The 19,595-nt window shown below is 38.5% G+C and overlaps 1 protein-coding gene across 1 annotated transcript; it reads left to right on the top strand.

Moving 5' to 3' along the window:
• The first annotated feature begins 2,706 nt into the window (after positions 1-2,706).
• Positions 2,707-19,391, top strand: cdcp1b (CUB domain containing protein 1b). Its single transcript, XM_078791919.1, has 14 exons — positions 2,707-2,790; positions 2,911-2,989; positions 6,918-7,142; positions 8,440-8,784; positions 9,765-9,980; positions 10,897-11,247; positions 11,327-11,542; positions 12,452-12,808; positions 13,808-14,167; positions 15,276-15,473; positions 15,544-15,900; positions 16,842-17,198; positions 17,271-17,352; positions 18,509-19,391. The coding sequence occupies exons 2-14, from the start codon at positions 2,923-2,925 to the stop codon at positions 18,993-18,995; spliced, it is 3,618 nt and encodes a 1,205-aa protein (XP_078648045.1). The 5' UTR covers positions 2,707-2,790; positions 2,911-2,922; the 3' UTR covers positions 18,996-19,391.
• Positions 19,392-19,595: the final 204 nt, after the last annotated feature.

Here is a 19,595-nt window from a genome sequence, read left to right as displayed (position 1 = left end):
AGACACAATGCAGAATGGGAAACTTCAAAACTCATATTGGTACTTCTTTGTATATTTTTTTAGGTACACCTTTGGAGTGTTAAGTTACTGTGTGATGAGTTTAGTGTTTTTTTGCAAGCATAAACATGGCTAAATAAAATAATAGACATGTTTTTAGAATGTGGGAGGAAACCGGAGTACCCGGAGAAAACCCACACATGCACGGAGAGAATGGAGGGATGCCCGAGGGTGGAATGAACCACTACCACCTTCTTAATGATCCATCCATCCAACCATTTTCTATATCGCTATACTCACAAGGGTCGCAGGCCTCCCATCTTAATAGTATCTGAAATACAAAATTACATACAACCATCAATAAAGCCTCATTTTTGGGTGAAATTCCACACACAGTTCCAGGTTTTCACTGCTGGGGTCGTGTGGAGATTCATTGGAACACAAATATAAATAAAATATTCAAGATGAAACACTCTTTATGCACAAAGTAATCATTCAAACTTACTTATTTGGTGATATGATGCACACAGAGCTAGGAACAACTTGCCATTCGCCACACTGCGAGGCCGTCAGGCACACTCGGAATTTGGAGTGTTCGGCGCTATGGCAACTGATGTACCCCAATTTGGGAACCACTGCTTTAAATGACAGGAGGTCAAAGATGAGCATTATGCTGCTTTCAAGGACCTTCTCCATAAACGACAATCAAAGATCCTCAATATGACAGGAGTGCTGTTTGTTTGTTATGTTTGTTTTCCACTTTTCGGACCTATAAATGCAATTAGAATGTTGTATTCTCGTGCTGAAGCTGGACTGAAATGCTGTGGAAATATGCTAAAACGTAGAATGAAAGTAAATTGTTATTATGAGTTCAATGTATGGTCTGGAAGTGAGCCCTGAAAGAAGTTTGGGATGTCTCAAAAAAACGCTCGGTTTCAGAAGGCGTGGTAAAACTGCTCCTTTGTGATGTCACAGAGGGGCGGAACTACTGCAAAAACCCAAGTCCAAGAGCCTCTATATAATTGGAGTGAACTAGTGTTTTTTAAGAATTATCTATTAAAAAAAAAAAAAACAGTCAAAGATCCTTTATACGACACATAGTCAAAGATTCTCGATATAACTGGAGGTCTCTGCTGTTCAGTCAAGGAATAACTCTTGAGTGTTGCTGTACGTAGTTGAGGAAGTTGATGTGTGTATATGAAACCCCTGAGGTATGTTTCCATTCAGGAATGTGTCAGCCGTGTGGCGTGTAGAGGCAGGAGTGAACCTCTGCAGCACTAAAATCTCAGGCTCACTCGCTAGCATCCACATTAGCCGGTAAATCTCAGCATTAAAATAATTACTCTTCATATATAGCACGGTACATATTCTCTATGTATTTGCTGGATGTACAGTATATTATTCTTGCACTTGTCTAAATGGAAATAAATATACAGTATTTATTATTATGCAGTAATCAATTTTTTATCATGAAGTAGGATTTCTTATTTATAAATGGAATATTTTCATAGTTAGAGCATAGAAAACAGTTGACAACCTTCTCAATACAGTTCTTAACATTAACATTATTAGAGCCCTCTACACATGAAAATAACACCCCTATAATCACTTTTACACTTGTATTATTCCAATATAGTAAACAAAATAACAGAAAATAAAACATATAAGACATAAATAAGACTTGTTGCTGAAAATGTGCCCAAATGGGACCTGATTTGGGGGCGCACAGGAAGTGAGTTCAGAGGTTCAGAGTTGAGTTTTAGCTAGGCGTGGGTTACCTGAAAGGGATTATTGTGATTATTATTATTGTGAGATAACTGCAAAAAAAAAAAAAAAGCCTGTTGTTCCGGCAATCAAGACTGGTGCTTGTGTGTCTCACCGAACATTACAGTAATATTACTGATAGTGTCCCAGTGTCTTTGAACGTGTTCTCTGAATGATTTATACTTTTAATTTCTTTAGCCATTTTATGGTTGGAAATGCTTAATTTAGGCAAAAAAAATTACATTTATATCATTTTGCTTATTGTTTGACTAATAATAGGGCGCATTCAACCATGAAACAACACAATTTTTTAAAATTACTACACAAAATTTGAAGCCTGAAGTGGGTTGTGAGATAACTGCAAAAAAAAGCCTGTTGTTCCGGCAATCAAGACTGGTGCTTGTGTGTCTCACTGAACAATACGGTAATATTACTGACACAGTTAGTACGTGACAGTTCCTTTAGCCATTCCTTTAGCCCTTTTATGGTTGGAAATGCTTAAATAATGCTTAAATAAATATGTTAAATTTGCATGAAATTGATTTTTTTTCACTAACAATACGGCATATTCAACCATGAAACAACACAATTTATAAATTACTACACAAAATTTGAAGCCTGAAGTGGTTTGGGTTGATTATGTCACAATCCTTGAATGATTTAGTGATTTTGCCTTCAATTTTATAATCATGCCAATTATCTGAATTATACAATTCATAAATGACAGTGTCTCTCATTCACATCCTTTATCTTTTTATCTAAAACATGAACCCCCGTGATATCGATATACAATCGATATTTGTATCAAATGTTCACACCCTCCGTGGTGTATTGCCAACCATCCTCGGCATGTTTGGGTGCTTCCAAGTAGGACACTCATTGTGCCACACAAGGACTGGAGAGTGCTTCTCTGTGTGTGTGTGCGCTTTTTATGTGTGTGTGTGTGTGTGTGTGTGTTGCAGTCTGTCGGGTTTGAACAGGTCCTCGTGCCCGCGGACCACGCCCTCCGCTGCTCCCGCTCCTGCGCAGGTAAGCCGGAAGTGGCTGTCAACGCTTACGAAAATGCTAGTTTGAGCGATTAAAACTGGGATTTATTACCCCAACCTTTTACCCAAAATATATATATTTTTTTCATTTTGACGCTCTTAGGAGCAAAGGAGGATGAACATGCGGCTCCACACCTGCGCGCTGCTCGGACTTTTGCTGTTGATTATCCTCGTCTCATCAGGTGAGTTTTTCCATTTTGTATTTCGACGGTTACGCTATTTATTTTGTTTATTTTGTTAATTGTATATAAAAGTGTCGAATTGGGTGTCACACTTAACGTCGCCCAACAGCTGCCACTCAAAGAAGCATTTATTGTTTTTTTTTTTTTTAGAAAGTACGTCTTGCTAATGCTAACGACTTGAGTTTACAGTGTAGGCTTTGTAGTTACACATAGACGTCATTATAAAAGCTTTATGAGGTATTTATGGCGCTTCCTTTGTGGTTTGAAATGATCACAGTCATTAATTATTGACCAGCAATCTGCTCCGGAGAGCTGTGAATGTGCTTTTGTGAAGCTTAAGTTGACCCTACTGTTGTGTCCCCTGTTGCAGTATGTTGGCAGGGGAAGCAGTAACAGAAGCAGAAAGTCTCCACTTGAATGCTTGAAAATGTTTACTATCGTACGGTGTGCTGATTTTAGTTGTTGCAGGCGTCCAATTGGTCAAATGTAACCACGTGATCTGATACATGCCGTAAAGGAGTATAGGAAGAAGTACATCTTATTTATTCCTACTCTATCTTATATCTATTGCTAATAATAATAATTACTTTTAACTGTTGACACAAATAATACTGTTTTGTGGTTGAATATGGCCTATTATTAATCAAAATATACGCATAGTTACGGAAATGTTATGTATTTTTTGGCCAAAATTAAACATTTTAAAGCATAAAAATGGCTAAATGAAGTAAACTATAAACACAAGGCTATCAAAAGTCTTCTTCATAGAGGTCGATGTAGTAATCTACACTGGTTTAATTCTTTCACAACATGCACAATAATACAAATATATAATAATAAATTATTTTAGAAATGTATTGATGGAAGAAACTAATGATAAGGTGTTTTGGGGTAAAAAAAAAAAAATAAAACAAGTTGTCCCTCGCCACTTTGCCTTGCAAATTTTGCGGCTTCACTCTAGCACAGCTTTTAAAAACACATTAATAATTCATAATGTGTTGTGGTTGAATACAGCCTGTTATTAGTTTTTAAAAACCTGCATATTTAAGCAAATCTACACATTTAAAAAAAAAAATCCCTGAATGAATGAATGAATGAACTGAAATACAAAATAGAAAGCATTCAGAAGATGATGTAGTATTCTACACTGGTCGCTAGGTGTCAGTAATGTTCCTGTAATGTACACACACAATCACCTTTTATTTTAGGTTTGATTTATCTCCCAACAGGCACAATAATTCCAAAAACACAGGCTACTCTTGCGGCTGTAACTCACACTAACCTAAAGCTCAACTTCCTCACTTCCTGTCCACCCCACACTCAACTACAGAACACATTTAAAGCAGCACACACAAGCACAAGTATTATCCATTCATTATTTGTATCTCAAATACATATGAGTGTGAAGGTAACTATAGGGGTGTTATGTTATATCTTGTGGGCTCTAATAATGTTTAAAAACCATACTGTATTTAGAAGGACAAGCAGACTCTATGCTCTATCTATGAAAATAGGTCATTTATAGTCCTACTTTGTGGAAATTAATTTATCCCGATTGGGGTTGGAACCAGTAAACTATTTTGTTAAAGTCAATGTTAAAAGAAAACAAAGTAGTGAATAAAATTGATTCACCCCAGTATATATGACGACTCTGTATATAAGACAGTCCTTGTTTTGCAAGGAAAATATATAAAATCTTAAAAAATTGATATCATCGTATCAAGCTATCGTAAAGTCTACTGTTGTTTACTCAGGGTGCATCTACACCTGTCATGTTTAGTTCGGTTAAAAACAAACTCTGGTGTCTTTTTGTCTGCATGTACAAACCTTTAGATTGCCAATAAGATACAACCAGGCTTTTTCAGACTGGGGAAAATGCGGTCTGATATTGGGGTCATCATAACAGCACCCCCGAGGCTCTCCCGAGCTGTGAGCAGCTGGTGATGACATAAAATTATTGCTGCACGATGCTCATCTTGCAGGGAAAAAGAAGTACAGCATATTCACATATTTAAGCTTCAGCATGAGACAATGATATTTCATACCAGGTAAATACAATGTGTACTGTAAATTAGCAGACTTATATTTGAATTGAAATGTTTACTTTCTGCCCTCGGCCATCTCTGTGTGGCGTTTGCATGTTCTCGCTGTGCATGCGTGGGTTTTTTCCGGGTACTCCGGTTTCCTCCCACATTCCAAAAAACATGTCTGTTATAGAAAACAACATGTCTATGTCTATAGACATGTCTAGTAGTTTATGTTTATGCTTGCGAAAAAACTAAACTCATCACACAGTAGCTTAACACTCCAAAGGTGGACCTAAAAATTTTGAAGTTTCCCACACTTTCATAATGTGACCTTAATTTTCTACCACTTATCCTTACGAGGGTCGCTGGGGGTGCTGGAGCCTATCCCAGCTGTCTTCGGGCGAGAGGCGGGGTACACCCTGGACTGGTCGCCAGCCAATCACAGGGCACATATAGTTCCAGATCTGACCCTCGATGAGTGAATTTTTCGCATTTATAAACTGAATATTTTTGGAGGTTGTGATATGCCGATATTGTCCAACTTCCAATTTCCGATACTGATATGTCCAACATGACATATTGTGTCTCCTGTGGTGGAATGAATCATTCCCAGTAGTTAGATCATAGTTTATGCCTTTCAGAATACAGCTTTTAACATTATTAGAGCCCTCCAGATCTAAATATAACACCCCTATAGTCACCTTTACACTCATATTACCCCATATAGTAGACATTCATTTTCTACCGCTTATCCTCACAAGGGTCGCAGGGAGTGCTGGAGCCTATCCCAGCTGTCTTCGGGCGAGAGGCGGGGTACACCCTGGACTGGTGGCCAGCCAATCACAGGGCACATATAGACCAACAACCATTCACACTCACATTCATAGGTATGAATGTGAGTTATAGTAGTAGTAGTATGAATGTGAGTGTGAATGGTTGTTTGTCTATATGTGCCCTGTGATGCTCCTTGCCCTTAAGACAGCTGGGATAGGCTCCAGCACTCCCCGCAACCCTTGTGAGGATAAGCGGCAGAAAATGAATGTCTACTATATGGGGTAACATGAGTGTAAAGGTGACTATAGGGGTGTTATATTTAGATCCAGAGGGCTCTAATAATGTTAAAAGGTGTATTCTGAAAGGCATAAACAGATTTTCTATGATCTGCATATTCATAGGTATGAATGTGAGTGTGAATGGTTGTTTGTCTATATGTGCCCTGTGATTGGCTGGCGACCAGTCCAGGGTGTACCCCGTCCCTTGCCCTTAAGACAACTAGGATAGGCTCCAGCATCTGAAAATATTCATTTTTTTTAGTATAATATGTAACATGTACAGAATGCGTGTTTGTTTCTTTTATGTTTTTGACTTATTGACACTTTTTGTGACATATGTTTACTTCAATACGCTTAGATATGATTATTGTGCCTGAGATATTAGAGTTTTTTTTTCAGCTCCGGTTATTGACATATGATATACCCCTTACTGTGTATGCATGCAAACTGGACACAAAGATAAATGTCTACAAATGATTATTGCCTTTCTGATTAAATCAAACTGTTTCCTACTTACAGAATGTATTGATTTAAGATCAAATGACATATAATCGTCTGGAAACACACTGAGGATAAATGTACATTTCGTGATGATTTATTATAGGTCATATTCTTATTTTGTGGATTAAATGAACCTTGAATCGGTTCTAAAATGTAGGACTTTTATCAAAACGTTTCCGCATGTGAGTCTCGCATTACCCAATTGGGTTCCATTTTGAGTTTGCCGTACTTAATTACAGTTTTTGCAATTACTGCACGACAGCTGGCAGTCTCTGCCAATGATGCTTTTAGCGTCTTTCATTTCCTTTTTCTTGCGTCATCCCACGTTCCTCTCATCTGTTTCTTCAGAATGCCTGCAGCTGACGGCCCTGCCCGACAAAGGCTCGACAGTGACGGTGTCAACTGCTCCGCACTTGGACGACTGCGCCGTTTGTGCAGTCAGCGGGGTCAATGACACCCAAACGTCCTGCCACGCCACTCTTACCCTGGCGCCCGAGAAGGAGGTCAAGCTGCTCTTCAACTGCACCCAACCTGTAGAACAGGCTTACACGGTTACTATAACGCAGATCCTCGGTGAGTTCACAGACATGCCGTTGATATCGGCGTGTCATGCAAAGCATTGTTTAGTTTGGCTATGCACGGTCAATGATTTTCATATTCAAATATGCACTACTATGGCCCCCAGACGCAGGTTTGTAACGGTTCTTAGCTATGAATGCGAACAGGATCTTCTCCACTTTTAAGTGCTTTAACTGAGCCATTAAAGCAGGGGTTTTAAACTCATCGTACCCGAAGGATATTCTTCAGAACCTGCCTCCCAGCAGGCCTTGCGGCACTTGTTTTGCCAAAAGTTTCTAAAGTTATATATTTAGAATGTCTATCACATTTTAAATATGGTTATTGTAATGGTAATGGTAATGGTTTTATTTCATTTGAACATGCATCAGATTACAATTGAATGCATCCCATAATCAGTTCACAGTTCCACATGTCCAAAAGGAGTAGGAAGAAGCAAAGCTTATTAAATCCTACCCCTCCATCTGGTACTTTTACAATCAGTAACTGTTACATTTGTTCACTTCCTGCTTTCCTAATATAGTTTTAGTTTAAAAAAATTTTTTTGTGATTATTAAAGCCCTGTTGACATGAAATAGCAACCCTACAGTCACCTTTACACTGGTATTACCCAATAAATAGTAAACAAAATGACAGAAAACAAGCCATTAATTTCCATCTGATTAAATTTTGTCTGTTTCGTAGAGGAGGTCGGTTTTTGGTAACGCCGACAGCCTCTTATGTGGACGTTAGTCAGCCAGTCTGATGGGCGTGGACGTACAGTGAACAACAGTTAAATGTAATTAGTGACACATGACGAAGGCATAAGAAAGTGAGTCACAACGCCGATGCGCCACATTTGAAATATGGTTATTGTAATGGTAATGGTAATGGCTTTATTTAATTTGAATTTTCATGCTTGAGATTACAATTCAATGCATCACATAATCAGTTCACAGTTCCACATGTCCGAAAGGAGTAGGAAGAAGCAAAGCTTATTAAATCCTACCCATCTGGTACTTTTACAATCAGTAACTGTTACATTTGTTCACTTCCTGCTTTCCATAATACCGTTTAAGTCAAAAAAAATTTTTTTTGTCATTATTAAAGCCCTGTAGACATGAAATAACAACCCTACAGTCACCTTTACACTGGTATTACCCAATAAATAGTAAACAAAATGACAGAAAACAAGCCATTAATTTCCATCTGAGTAAATGTAGTTATCAAACAATAAGTCGGTTGGTCTTAAATTGTAATAACAAGATTGTACAAATCCGGTCTAAAGCCATGTACCCATATCTGTCTTACCCAGAATGCACAGAGGACTCCTGCAGCCCTTCGACTGTAGAAACTCAACCCTCTCTCCTCAGTGAGTTTACCAGAACCTTCATCTGGCAGATCAAGGCACCCGCAAAGACCGTTGTGGGTCTCGACGTCCTTGGAGAGGGACTGCAGGAGACGTCCAAGTCATGCAACAATGGATATCTCTATTCAGTGGGCACATCCGGAACCGACGGCAAAGCAGTACAAACCCAGTACTGCAAAGGGGGTTCTCTGACTCATTTAGATCTGCTCAGTGACGCGGTCGTGTCTCTGCGAGTCCAACCCAAGACGCAGGTGGAATCTGTGGTGTTCCAGGCCTCTGCAGGACCACTCAGTAAGAATACAGAGCTGTTTCTCAAATCACGTCCACTACACAAGCTACTTCCTACGTTACAAATGAGTGGTGTTAGTTAAATGTAACAGGAAGTTACTGCTGTTTCAGTCAGGCTCTTCACCTATTAGCACCCCTACAACAACAAAAACATTCATTTTCTACCGCGCGGGGTGCTGGAGCCTATCCCAGCTGTTTTTGGGCAAGAGGCGGACGACGGACTGGTTGCCAGCCAATCACAGGGCACATATAGACAAACAACCATTCACACTCACATTCATACCTATGGACAATTTGGAGTCGCCAATTAACCTAGCATGTTTTTGGAATGTGGGAGGAAACCGGAGTACCCGGAGAAAACCCACGCATGCACGGGGAGAACATGCAAACTCCACACAGAGATGGCCGAGAGTGGAATTGAACTGGGGTCTCCTAGCTGTGAGGCCTGAAAGCTAACAACAAACAATATATACAAATATTTCAAGTCTATACAATTAAAATTACATTACTTTTCCTGATAATATTACATGTTTTTTTCTTGTTAGAATACAATGTTTTTCTCCTAATATTTTGACTTTATTCTTGTCAAATTTCAGCTGTTTTTTTACATAATTTTGCTTCTGTTGTTTTAATTTCAGCTTTTTATTTTTAAATTTTCTTCTCCAATATTATTTTTAAATTATTCTAGTAACACTAACTTTTTTCACAATCAAATTTTTCAGCAAAATTATGTTTGTTTCTTATAATATGATTTTAAAAAAAATATACAATCACTACTTTTTTTCGTCATATTACATTATTGTAAAATTGGGACTTTTTCTAGTTGTGTTCTAATTTTTTTCTTTTCATATTTGCTGTTTTTCTTACTTTACTTGGAAGGGATATAATCTGTACATGAAGTTAGCGCCCTCTAGTGGTTTGACGGTGTTATCTGCGCTCATGTTGTGACCTGAAGTGCTTACTGTCTGCTCTCTCCTGCTCAGAGGGCCGAACGGTGGAGGTAACCATCGACTCCAGCACCACCCTGGTGATCGGCAGGTTCTCTCAAGAACCGGAATGCGAGCTGTGCTCCGGTGTCAACTCGGCTCGCTCCTGCAGCTCGGCGGGAAAAACCTTGAGCAACGTTCAGAGTCTCTCGCTGGAGTTTAGTTGCCTAAAACCTCAAGATGCCTTCAGTGTGGAGGTGAAGAAGACAATAGGTGAGCTCGTTGGATATGTCAGTTGTATCTTCATCTTCATATTATAGTTGTATCCTTTTTTTGGTCATTTTTGCAGCATGGAGTTAATAAATAAGTATAAAATCTCTCTAATGCAGGGGTCTCAAACTCAATTTACCTGGGGGCCACCAGAGCTAGGTTCTGGGTGAAGCCGGGCTGCATCAGGTTTAAAAAAAAAAAAAAAACCCAAAACGCATTTATTAAAAAAACTATCTTCTGCTATACCCTACACTTTTTCAGTACTTTGGTTCCGGTTTTCCACACCAAAATATCTGATCAAACATTCCACTGTTCTCAAATATCTTAATTTTTATTTTTCTATACACAAAATAAGATTTAAAAAAATCAACAAATTAAGAATAAAGACAATAAATCAATCAATCAGTAATAAATAAGTAAAATAATAATAAAACAGCAAATAAGAAAAACGTAAGAAACCACATAGATTCAAATGTACAGTATTAACAGTTATTTAACCTTTAACATGAACATGACTGAAACGTAATAATTTGACCCAATTAGCAAGTTAGCATCGTACTCAGTTCCATCTGGGAGCGGTGTCGTAACTTTAACAACATGTTTAGATGAGATGCTTTATCTTTGACGTGTATTTTTCCGTTTTATTCCAAATCATTTCCTGCATTTATTTGTACCCAGCGTCATAAGCCTTTAGCTTCATTGCTAATCCAAAGCAAAACAGGTTCGGGTAACAGTATGGGCGGGGCAAAATTAATTGTGTCCGGTGTGTGCACACAGCTTTAAGCTGTCATTTCAACATTAAACTTTTGGTATCAAGGTGGGGGCCTCAAACTAGCGTCTCACGGGCCGCATTTGGCCCGCGGGCTGCGAGTTTGAAACCCCTGCTCTAATGTCATGCTGTGTATTTTTTTCTTCTTAGAATGCACCAAGAACTCATGCACACCTACTACAGGAGAACTGGATCCCAGCCTCCTGAAGGACTTTAAAAGAACCCTGAAGTGGGACATCAGCGTCCCGGAGAGGACTATTTTAGCCTTGGAGCTGCCTAGCGGCGGTCTGAGACAATTATCAGTGCAAAATGAATGTCAAGATGGCCCCCGGTACTCTGTGAGCACAACAAGACACGATGGCCAAATCAAGACCAAAAACTACTGCAGCGGCGGAGCGTTGACTCGTCTGGATCTTCTTGGACTGACCACCGTGACTGTGGAGATACCCCGAGGAGAAGAACTGGACAGGACGATATTCACAGCTAAAGCAACACCCAGAGGCACATGTCCTACATGCTGATTTTTATTTATTTTTTTTAACAAATCATTGCATCTAAAAATGTTTTCTTTTATCCTCAGCTGGCAGAATGCTGTCGGTGACCCCTGAGCCAGAAACCATCATTATCATCAGCAGAGATACCGTCGAACCCGACTGCAGCGTGTGCGCGGACAAACCCCCGAAACAGACATGCAATCCAAACATTCTAACCCTCAGAGAATCTCGAAACACCTCCGTTGAATTCACTTGCCCTCGTCCTGAAGATGTCTTCAACGTGGAGATAAACAGAGAAATCGGTACGAGAATATAAACACCTACATAATAATAATAATACATTTTATTTGTATAGTGCAGGGGTCTCAAACTCAATTTACTTGGGGGGCCACTGGAGCTCGGGTCTGGGTGAGACTGGGCCGCATCAGGTTTTCTAAAAAAAAAAAAAAATGCATTTATTAAAAACAAAAAAATTAAAAAACTTCGCTTTGGTTCCAATTTTCTACAAGAAAAGCTCTGATAAAACATTCTACACAAAATAAGATGAAAAATAAATAAACAAATCAAGAATAAAGAAAATCAATCAATCAGTAATAAATAAATAAATAAATATAATAATAATAATAAAACGGCAAATAATAAAAACTTAAGAAACTACATATAGTTGGCGGGTAGACAAAAATGTAGACATGACAAAACACGACTATAGTCACATTTATACTCTTTTTTTTTTTTATTTATTTATTTATTTATTTATTTATTTTTTTAAAATTTTATTTACAACATATTGCGCAACTGCAGGGTCTTGAGACACATGCTAACTCGCAAACTAGAGAGCTAGCGACCTAAACGGTAGCCTTCAAGTTATTTCCTTTAAACTTAAATAGCCAAAAACTTACCACTTCCACATGGATAGGGAGGATAACTATTAACAGTTATTTAACCTTTAACATGAACATTAATCAAACGTAATTATTTTTTTCTGGGTACATGATACCATACAGCATCTATATCAAACTTGAACATTAAACTTTCATATCAAGGCGGGGGGCCTCAAACTAGTGTCCTGCAGGCCACTGGAACCCTGGTCTCCTTGCTGTGAGGTCTGCGCGCTAACCACTCGACCACCGTGCCGCCCCATACCTTAACAATGCAGTTAAAATTCATTAGCACACACACACCTGAATGCTCACGGTTTCCTGTCATTCCAGACTGCACAGCTACCACCTGCTCTGGGAATATGGTCCAGCCCGAGTCCTCGCTCTTCCCAGACTTCAACCGTACCTTCACCTGGGATCTGAAAGTCAGCTCCACTCGGACCTTCCAGCTGGACTTCCCGGAGCCGGGAATGCGACAGATTGCCAATGAAGACACCTGTCCAGATGAGCACACGTACACACTCATCACCTATCTGCGTACCGGGCCTGCCGTCATCGGAACCTTCTGCAAGGGTGGCGCTGTGACCAGCATTCAAGTACTCTACAAGGGCCGCATGTCTCTCCGGGTGCCGGGGCACAGGAAGATGGAGCCTGTCGACTTCAAAGTCAGCGTTGGGCCCGAGACCAGCAGTAAGTGGATACAGTATGTGACCATGCAAAATACTGATTTTTGGAATTACTATAGTAATGGTTTAATTTCCTTTGAACATGCATCAGATTACAATTGACAACTAAATCCTACCCTGCCATCTGGTACTTTTACAATCAGTAACTGTTACATTTGTTCACTTCCTGCTTTCCTAATGTAATTTAAGTTTTATTTAATTTTTTAATTTTAATTTTAATTTTAATTTTAATTTTAATTTTAATTTTAATTTTAATTTTAATTTTAATTTTAATTTAATTTTAATTTTAATTTTAATTTTAATTTTAATTTTAATTTTAATTTTAATTTTAATTTTTTATTAAAAATCTCTTAGCTTGTTAGCTTACCCCTGTTGGCCACCCACTGTGTAGATAGGAATGGGAATGGTTTTATTTCATTTGAACATGCATCAGATTACAATTGAATGCATCCCATAATCAGTTCACAGTTCCACATGTCCAAAAGGAGTAGGAAGAAGCAAAGCTTATTAAATCCTACCCCTCCATCTGGTACTTTTACAATCAGTAACTGTTACATTTGTTCACTTCCTGCTTTCCTAATATAATTGAAGTTTTTTAATTATTTAATTTTAATTTTTATCCTAAAAATTAAAGTATATTTAAGTAATTTTAATTTTAATTTTAATTTTAATTTTAGGCTTAGCATATAAGTGTTTCAAAATGTAGTTCTTCCCTGAAATCATAATTCTCCTCTCTTGTAGAGAAGTATTGGACGACATTTTTAGCTAATTAGTTATTTTTAGCCTTATGTATTATTTTAGCTCTTTGAAGAAGAACTATATCAGCAAGTTGAAGTATTTGTGATTTTAGAAATAAGGAGTTAGTATGTTCTCTGTAGGCGGCATTATGAATTATCCTTACTGACCTTTTTTGCAGTACATTTAGTGAGTGAAGATTGCTTTTAGTTATTACCCCATATTTACACAATATTACTATACACAATATTCTGCCTTTCTTTTTCAGTGGTGGCCATCGTGAAAGTCAGCCTACCGCGAGGCGTTTCTGACACGGCCTTCATCTCCACCAACTACCCCAATGACTTCCCCGACAAGCAGCAGATGCAGTGGGACTTCTCCGTGCCTGGCATGCACAACTACACCCTTCATTTTCACCACCACACCGCCCCGGAGTGCCTCAACAAGGACGTGGAAGTGGAGTACAGGAACAAGGACAAGAAGGTGACCAAATTGGATCTGACGGATAAGCAGCCGGAACACCAACAGGGCGACTTCAACATGGTGCTGAGGAACTGCGAAACCAACACCACGTTGCAGGGGCTCTCTTTGAAATACAGCGTGTCTGTCATGAGAAGCGGTCATCCAGGTACAGTACTATATTGGAGATTATCACATACTACAGTATTAATTGGCCCTGTTCCCTAGAAAACCGCCCATGAATGATACGGGAAAAGGCCCAAATGATACTGTGTCAAAGCCCAGGGCAGTGATACTGATAAAATATAGAGTTTAACCATGTCCAGTATCAGCCCACGTAGCTGTCCACTCAGAGCGCGCTGCTCTGGTATCGTGCCCGTGAAACAACCAATCAGAGAACAGCTCACGAGTGCTTAGTGCCTAGTGCTTCTCCAGTCACCAAAAAAACCCAAACTTGATTAATGGAACTTTAATTGTCAGACATTGATAAGATAAGACTGTTGATAAAATATTATTATTGTTGAAATATTTGTGCAATTATTGTGTTTACACCGTTTAGATATCATACATGTAATCAACTGAACATTTTCTGGAAACAAAATGGTCTTTTGATTAAATAGTACGTGATAATAAGCTCATGATTAAATAGTATGTGATAATAAGATCATCACATGGTTTGTCTGGTATCAGGCCCAGTATCATGCCCCCAAGTGTCAGTATCAGCCCGAGATTTTTAATTAAAATTAAAATTAAAATTAAAATTAAAATTAAAATTAAAATTAAAATTAAAATTAAAATTAAAATTAAAATTAAAATTAAAATTAAAATTAAAATTAAAATTAAAATTAAAATTAAAATTAAAAAAAATGAAATTATATTAGGATAAAAATTAAAATTAAAAAAAAACCTAAATTACATTAGGAAAGCAGGAAGTGAACAAATGTAACAGTTACTGTTTGTAAAAGTACCAGATGGAGGGGTAGGCTTTGCTTCTTCCTACTCTTTTTGGACATGTGGAACTGTGAACTGATTATGTGATGCATTCAATTGTAATCTGATGCATGTTCAAATGAAATAAAACCATTATCATTACCATTATCAATTAAATGTCAAGGATTTCGGTCTCGGGCTGATACTGACACTTGGGGGGCATGATACCTGGCCTGATACCAGACAAACCATGTGATAACCTATAAATGTAATATTTCTAGTGTTATATTATTATTAGTAGAGATAAATGACTGCCATTTGTTTTATTTTCTTCTTGTCTCTCTCAGTTCTATGCACGGTGGACCTGACCAAACACCCCAAGGTGGCTCTGCAGATTGAAAAAGTGGGTTCGGATCCGTATTGCGAGATGAGCGTGAACTCTGAGGTGGTAAAGAAGATAAACGTGGCTGCCGGCGGTCAGGCCGAACTCTCCTTCCTTGACTGTCCCAATGAAGATGTCCGGTTGACAGCTAGTAAGATTATTGGTAAGAATTCATCGCTGTATGTTTTGTAATATATTTTTCCCACATCACTAATGATATATATTTCTAACAGGTTGTCAAAATGTGGCTTCCTGTTCCGATACTCTCCTCACTGTACCCACATTGGATACCTGTCTTCGAATGCCCCTCCACAGCTTCACCTGGCACCTGACTATCCCTCAGGACAGCACCATCGATCTGGTGTCGCCGTCGGGGGGTCTTCAACAGTCCGTGCCAGGCCAGGCGTGTAACAGATCTGTCTCGCTGCATGTGGAAGAGACTGAAGGCTTCTCTGTGGGAGATTTCTGCTCCAACGGCATCATCCAGAAGGTTCAAGTGCACGCCAATATCTCCATCACGGCAACGACCAGGGATTTCAGCAAGACCAGGGGCCCTTTTCTCAATGTCTCCTTCAGTAAAGAGATCCCAGGTACTCTTATTTTTTTACGGGAACTGGCTGCTGTTCCTGTAAAGCAACTGGATTAGCGGGAATAAATCCTTGACACTTAATTGGTAATAGTAATGATAATGGTTTTATTTCATTTGAACATGCATCAGATTACAATTGAATGCATCCCATAATCAGTTCACAGTTCCACAGTAGGAAGAAGCAAAGCTTATTAAATCCTACCCCTCCATCTGGTACTTTTACAATCAGTTACATTTGTTCACTTCCTGCTTTCCTAATGTAATTTAGGGTTTTCGTAATTTTAATTTTAATTTTAATTTTAATTTTAATTTTAATTTTAATTTTAATTTTAATTTTAATTTTAATTTTAATTTTAATTTTAATTTTAATTTTAATTTTAATTTTAATTTTAATTTTAATTTTAATTTTAATTTTAATCACGTACTGAAGTACAGGGTGATATGACCATCACTTCCTGCTTTCCTAATATAGTTTACGTTTTTTTTTTTTAATTTTAATAAAAATTTTAAAATTCAACATTTTAATTTTACTTTTTACATTTTTAAGTTCAACATTTAATTAAAATTTAAAAATCTTTAAACTCAACATTTTAATTTTAAAATTTTTTAATTTAACATTTTCAAATCAATTTTAATTTTAATCACGTATCAAAGTACGAGGCGATATGAGCATCCAATGCCATAGTGGGTACCATAGTAAGTGTCAATATAGTGATATATATAGCACATCATGACTGGTTCAAGACTCTTCATCCTTGTATTTAGCAAACATCAACTGCTTGTATTGTTTCTTGAATTGGCTCATCGTTGTGCATTGTTTGAGGTCCTTACTCAATCCATCCCATAGTTTGATTCCCACATACTGAAATGCTATGGCTTTTTAACGTAGTCCTACATGCATGTCTAGGAAACCCCGTTCAAAACACTTCTCCTGTTTTTCAGAGACCATCATTTATCAAATCACCCCACAGATGTCGTCCCCAACCCTGCTGGCCACCCCTAATTGGCCCAAGGGTATGAGACCTTCGTCCACGGTGTCCTGGATCGTCACTTTGCCAAGCCGCTACCAGGCACACGTCCAGATTGTCAACGTCAGCCAGCCCAAATGCGAGGACAGACACACCGCCATCAAGGTCAAGATGCTGGACTCCGAGGAGGAGATACTGAGCCGCAGGGAGGACGAGAAGACCGATGACAAGCTTCTGGTGCCACGGAGCTTCTATATCAACATGTCCAACTGTATACCTGAGGACGGGAACTTTGGTGCAGTGACCAAAATTGTTCTACAGCAAAAGACCAGTAAGAGAACGTCTCTGCCCCAACATGACTCCAAAAGATCTACAGACTAATAAGCTTTCTTCTTCCATACAGATCTCCTAGCCATTCTTCTTGGGATAGCAGGAGCTCTTCTCCTTTTACTCATCCTGTTGGGTGTTGTCTGCTTCTTTGTAAGGTCAGTATATCTGCACCCTACCTCTATATGCAATACATATATATTATATTATATATATACATAAAGGCAACTTTAAACAAACCTTCTTACATCCTACGGTTTAGACATTGAAAGGGTGAAGGAAAATACATTTCTGGGGATCACAATAGATGAAAATATGAGCTGGAAACCTCATATTACAAATATACAACATAAGGTGGCCAGATATATTTCAATATTGAACAAAGCAAAATTTGTTCTCAATCAGAAAATCTCTGGTTCTACCATATCTTACTTGTTGTGTGGAAGTATGGGCTAATAACTATAAAAGCAATCTACACTCGCTAAATGTACTGCAAAAAAGGTCAGTAAGGATAATTCATAATGCCGCCTACAGAGAACATAGTAACTCCTTAGTTCTAAAATCACAAATACTTCAACTTGCTGATATAGTTCATCTTATAGCTAAAATAATGCATAAGGCTAAAAATAACCAATTAGCTAAAAATGTCATCCAATACTTCTCTACAAGAGAGGAGAAATATGATCTCAGGGAAGAACTACATTTGAAACACTTACGTATATGCTAGGACTACGTTAAAATTAAAATTAAAATTAAAATTAAAATTAAAATTAAAATTAAAATTAAAATTAAAATTAAAATTAAAATTACTTAAATATACTTAAATTTTTTGGATAAAAATTACAATTAAATAATTAAAAAACTTTAATTATATTAGGAAAGCAGGAAGTGAACAAATGTAACAGTTACTGATTGTAAAAGTACCAGATGGAGGGGTAGGATTTAATAAGCTTTGCTTCTTCCTACTCCTTTTGGACATGTGGAACTGTGAACTGATTATGGGATGCATTCAATTGTAATCTGATGCATGTTCAAATGAAATAAAACCATTACCATTCCTATCTACACGGTGGGTGGCCAACAGGGGTAAGCTAACAAGCTAAATAGGTGACGTGAGTTGCTGAGAGTTGCTGTCATGTCACGCCTCTCAACCCTGTCGAAAAGCTATAAAAATAGAGTCTAAAAATAGAATAAACACATTGAAATTGTACATTTAGGACAATAAAGCCCTTTCACCCTCCTAACCCCGCCCACAGGTGACTTTTCAGTTCCTTACGTCATTCACGCTTCTGACTAGTTGGTTTTCCCAAATAGGAAAAAGAAAAAAGAGCGCATGGAGAAGGAGTCGTCCATCTACATGGGCGGAGGGAACATCTTCAAACCAGGCGAACGGCAGTTCAGCAAGGCCCGGTCCGACAACGAGTCCCACGTGTACGCCTCCATAGACGAGACGATGGTGTACGGTCACCTCCTGGGGGACTCCAGCTACGCGGACAGCATGCAGGACCATTTCAAAGGGATGCAGGTGGATTCCTACCACACCTTCACGGGGCCCTCCGAGATGCCCGTCATCAAAGAACCGGACCCGGAGCCCGAAATGGAACAGTTCGGCACATTCCTGGACCCCTCCGAGACTTTCATCCCATCACGTCCGCGCACGCCCATCGACCGCCAGGACAGCCTGGGCTTCCAGGATCGGCGTATGGTGGACAATGAACTGTACACGTTCAGAAACATGGGGGACATCAACACCATTCGACTCTCTGGCGCCGACATGGAACCGGAACCGGAGTTCTTGTAGACGACGATGCCTCAGTCTCACTCAGGGATTCTGAGTTGGAAACACTTTTTTTTTTTTTTTTTTTTTTTTTAACCATAGACTTGATGCTCCCTTTTCCATAAGAGGAGCTGTGAACTTATTTTTCTAGGGTTAACTTTTTTTTTTTCTATTATGTAATCTCTGCCGATTGTGGTCTGGATTTTGGAGCAGGGAAATGGAACAATTTTGCAGTGTTTTTATGTTGTTTGTCTGTGAGTACATTTTTTTGCAATAAATTTTAGGAAAAAAAAAGCGGCCCCTGCGGTTTCTCATGTTGGATGCTGAAAACTATTTCCGCTGAAGAAACGTCTCGGTCCATGGCTGCTAACATTATAATGGAAGGTGAGGACTCACTGCAGACTGCAATGCAAGTGTAAAAATAGCTAAAATTACCTTTTCAGATGTACAGTCACAACTCTGTTTTTTTTGTCTGGTCTCATTAGATTTTTCAGCAAAATCGAGAGCCCAAACAAAGCAAGATGTGCCTGCCAGCACTTCAATAAAGGTGAGAGAAACTATCGAATGACGACAATGTGTAGTCCACATAATAAGTTCCATCCATTGTTGTTGTTTGAAGTTGTA

Source organism: Doryrhamphus excisus, linkage group LG7, assembly GCF_037039965.1.
Source record: "Doryrhamphus excisus strain RoL-2023G ecotype Guam linkage group LG7, RoL_Dexc_Guam_v1.1, whole genome shotgun sequence".
Taxonomy (NCBI): Eukaryota; Metazoa; Chordata; class Actinopteri; order Syngnathiformes; family Syngnathidae; genus Doryrhamphus; species Doryrhamphus excisus.
The sequence above is the reverse complement of the archived record's forward strand: the minus strand, read 5'-3'. Positions and strand labels throughout refer to the sequence as shown.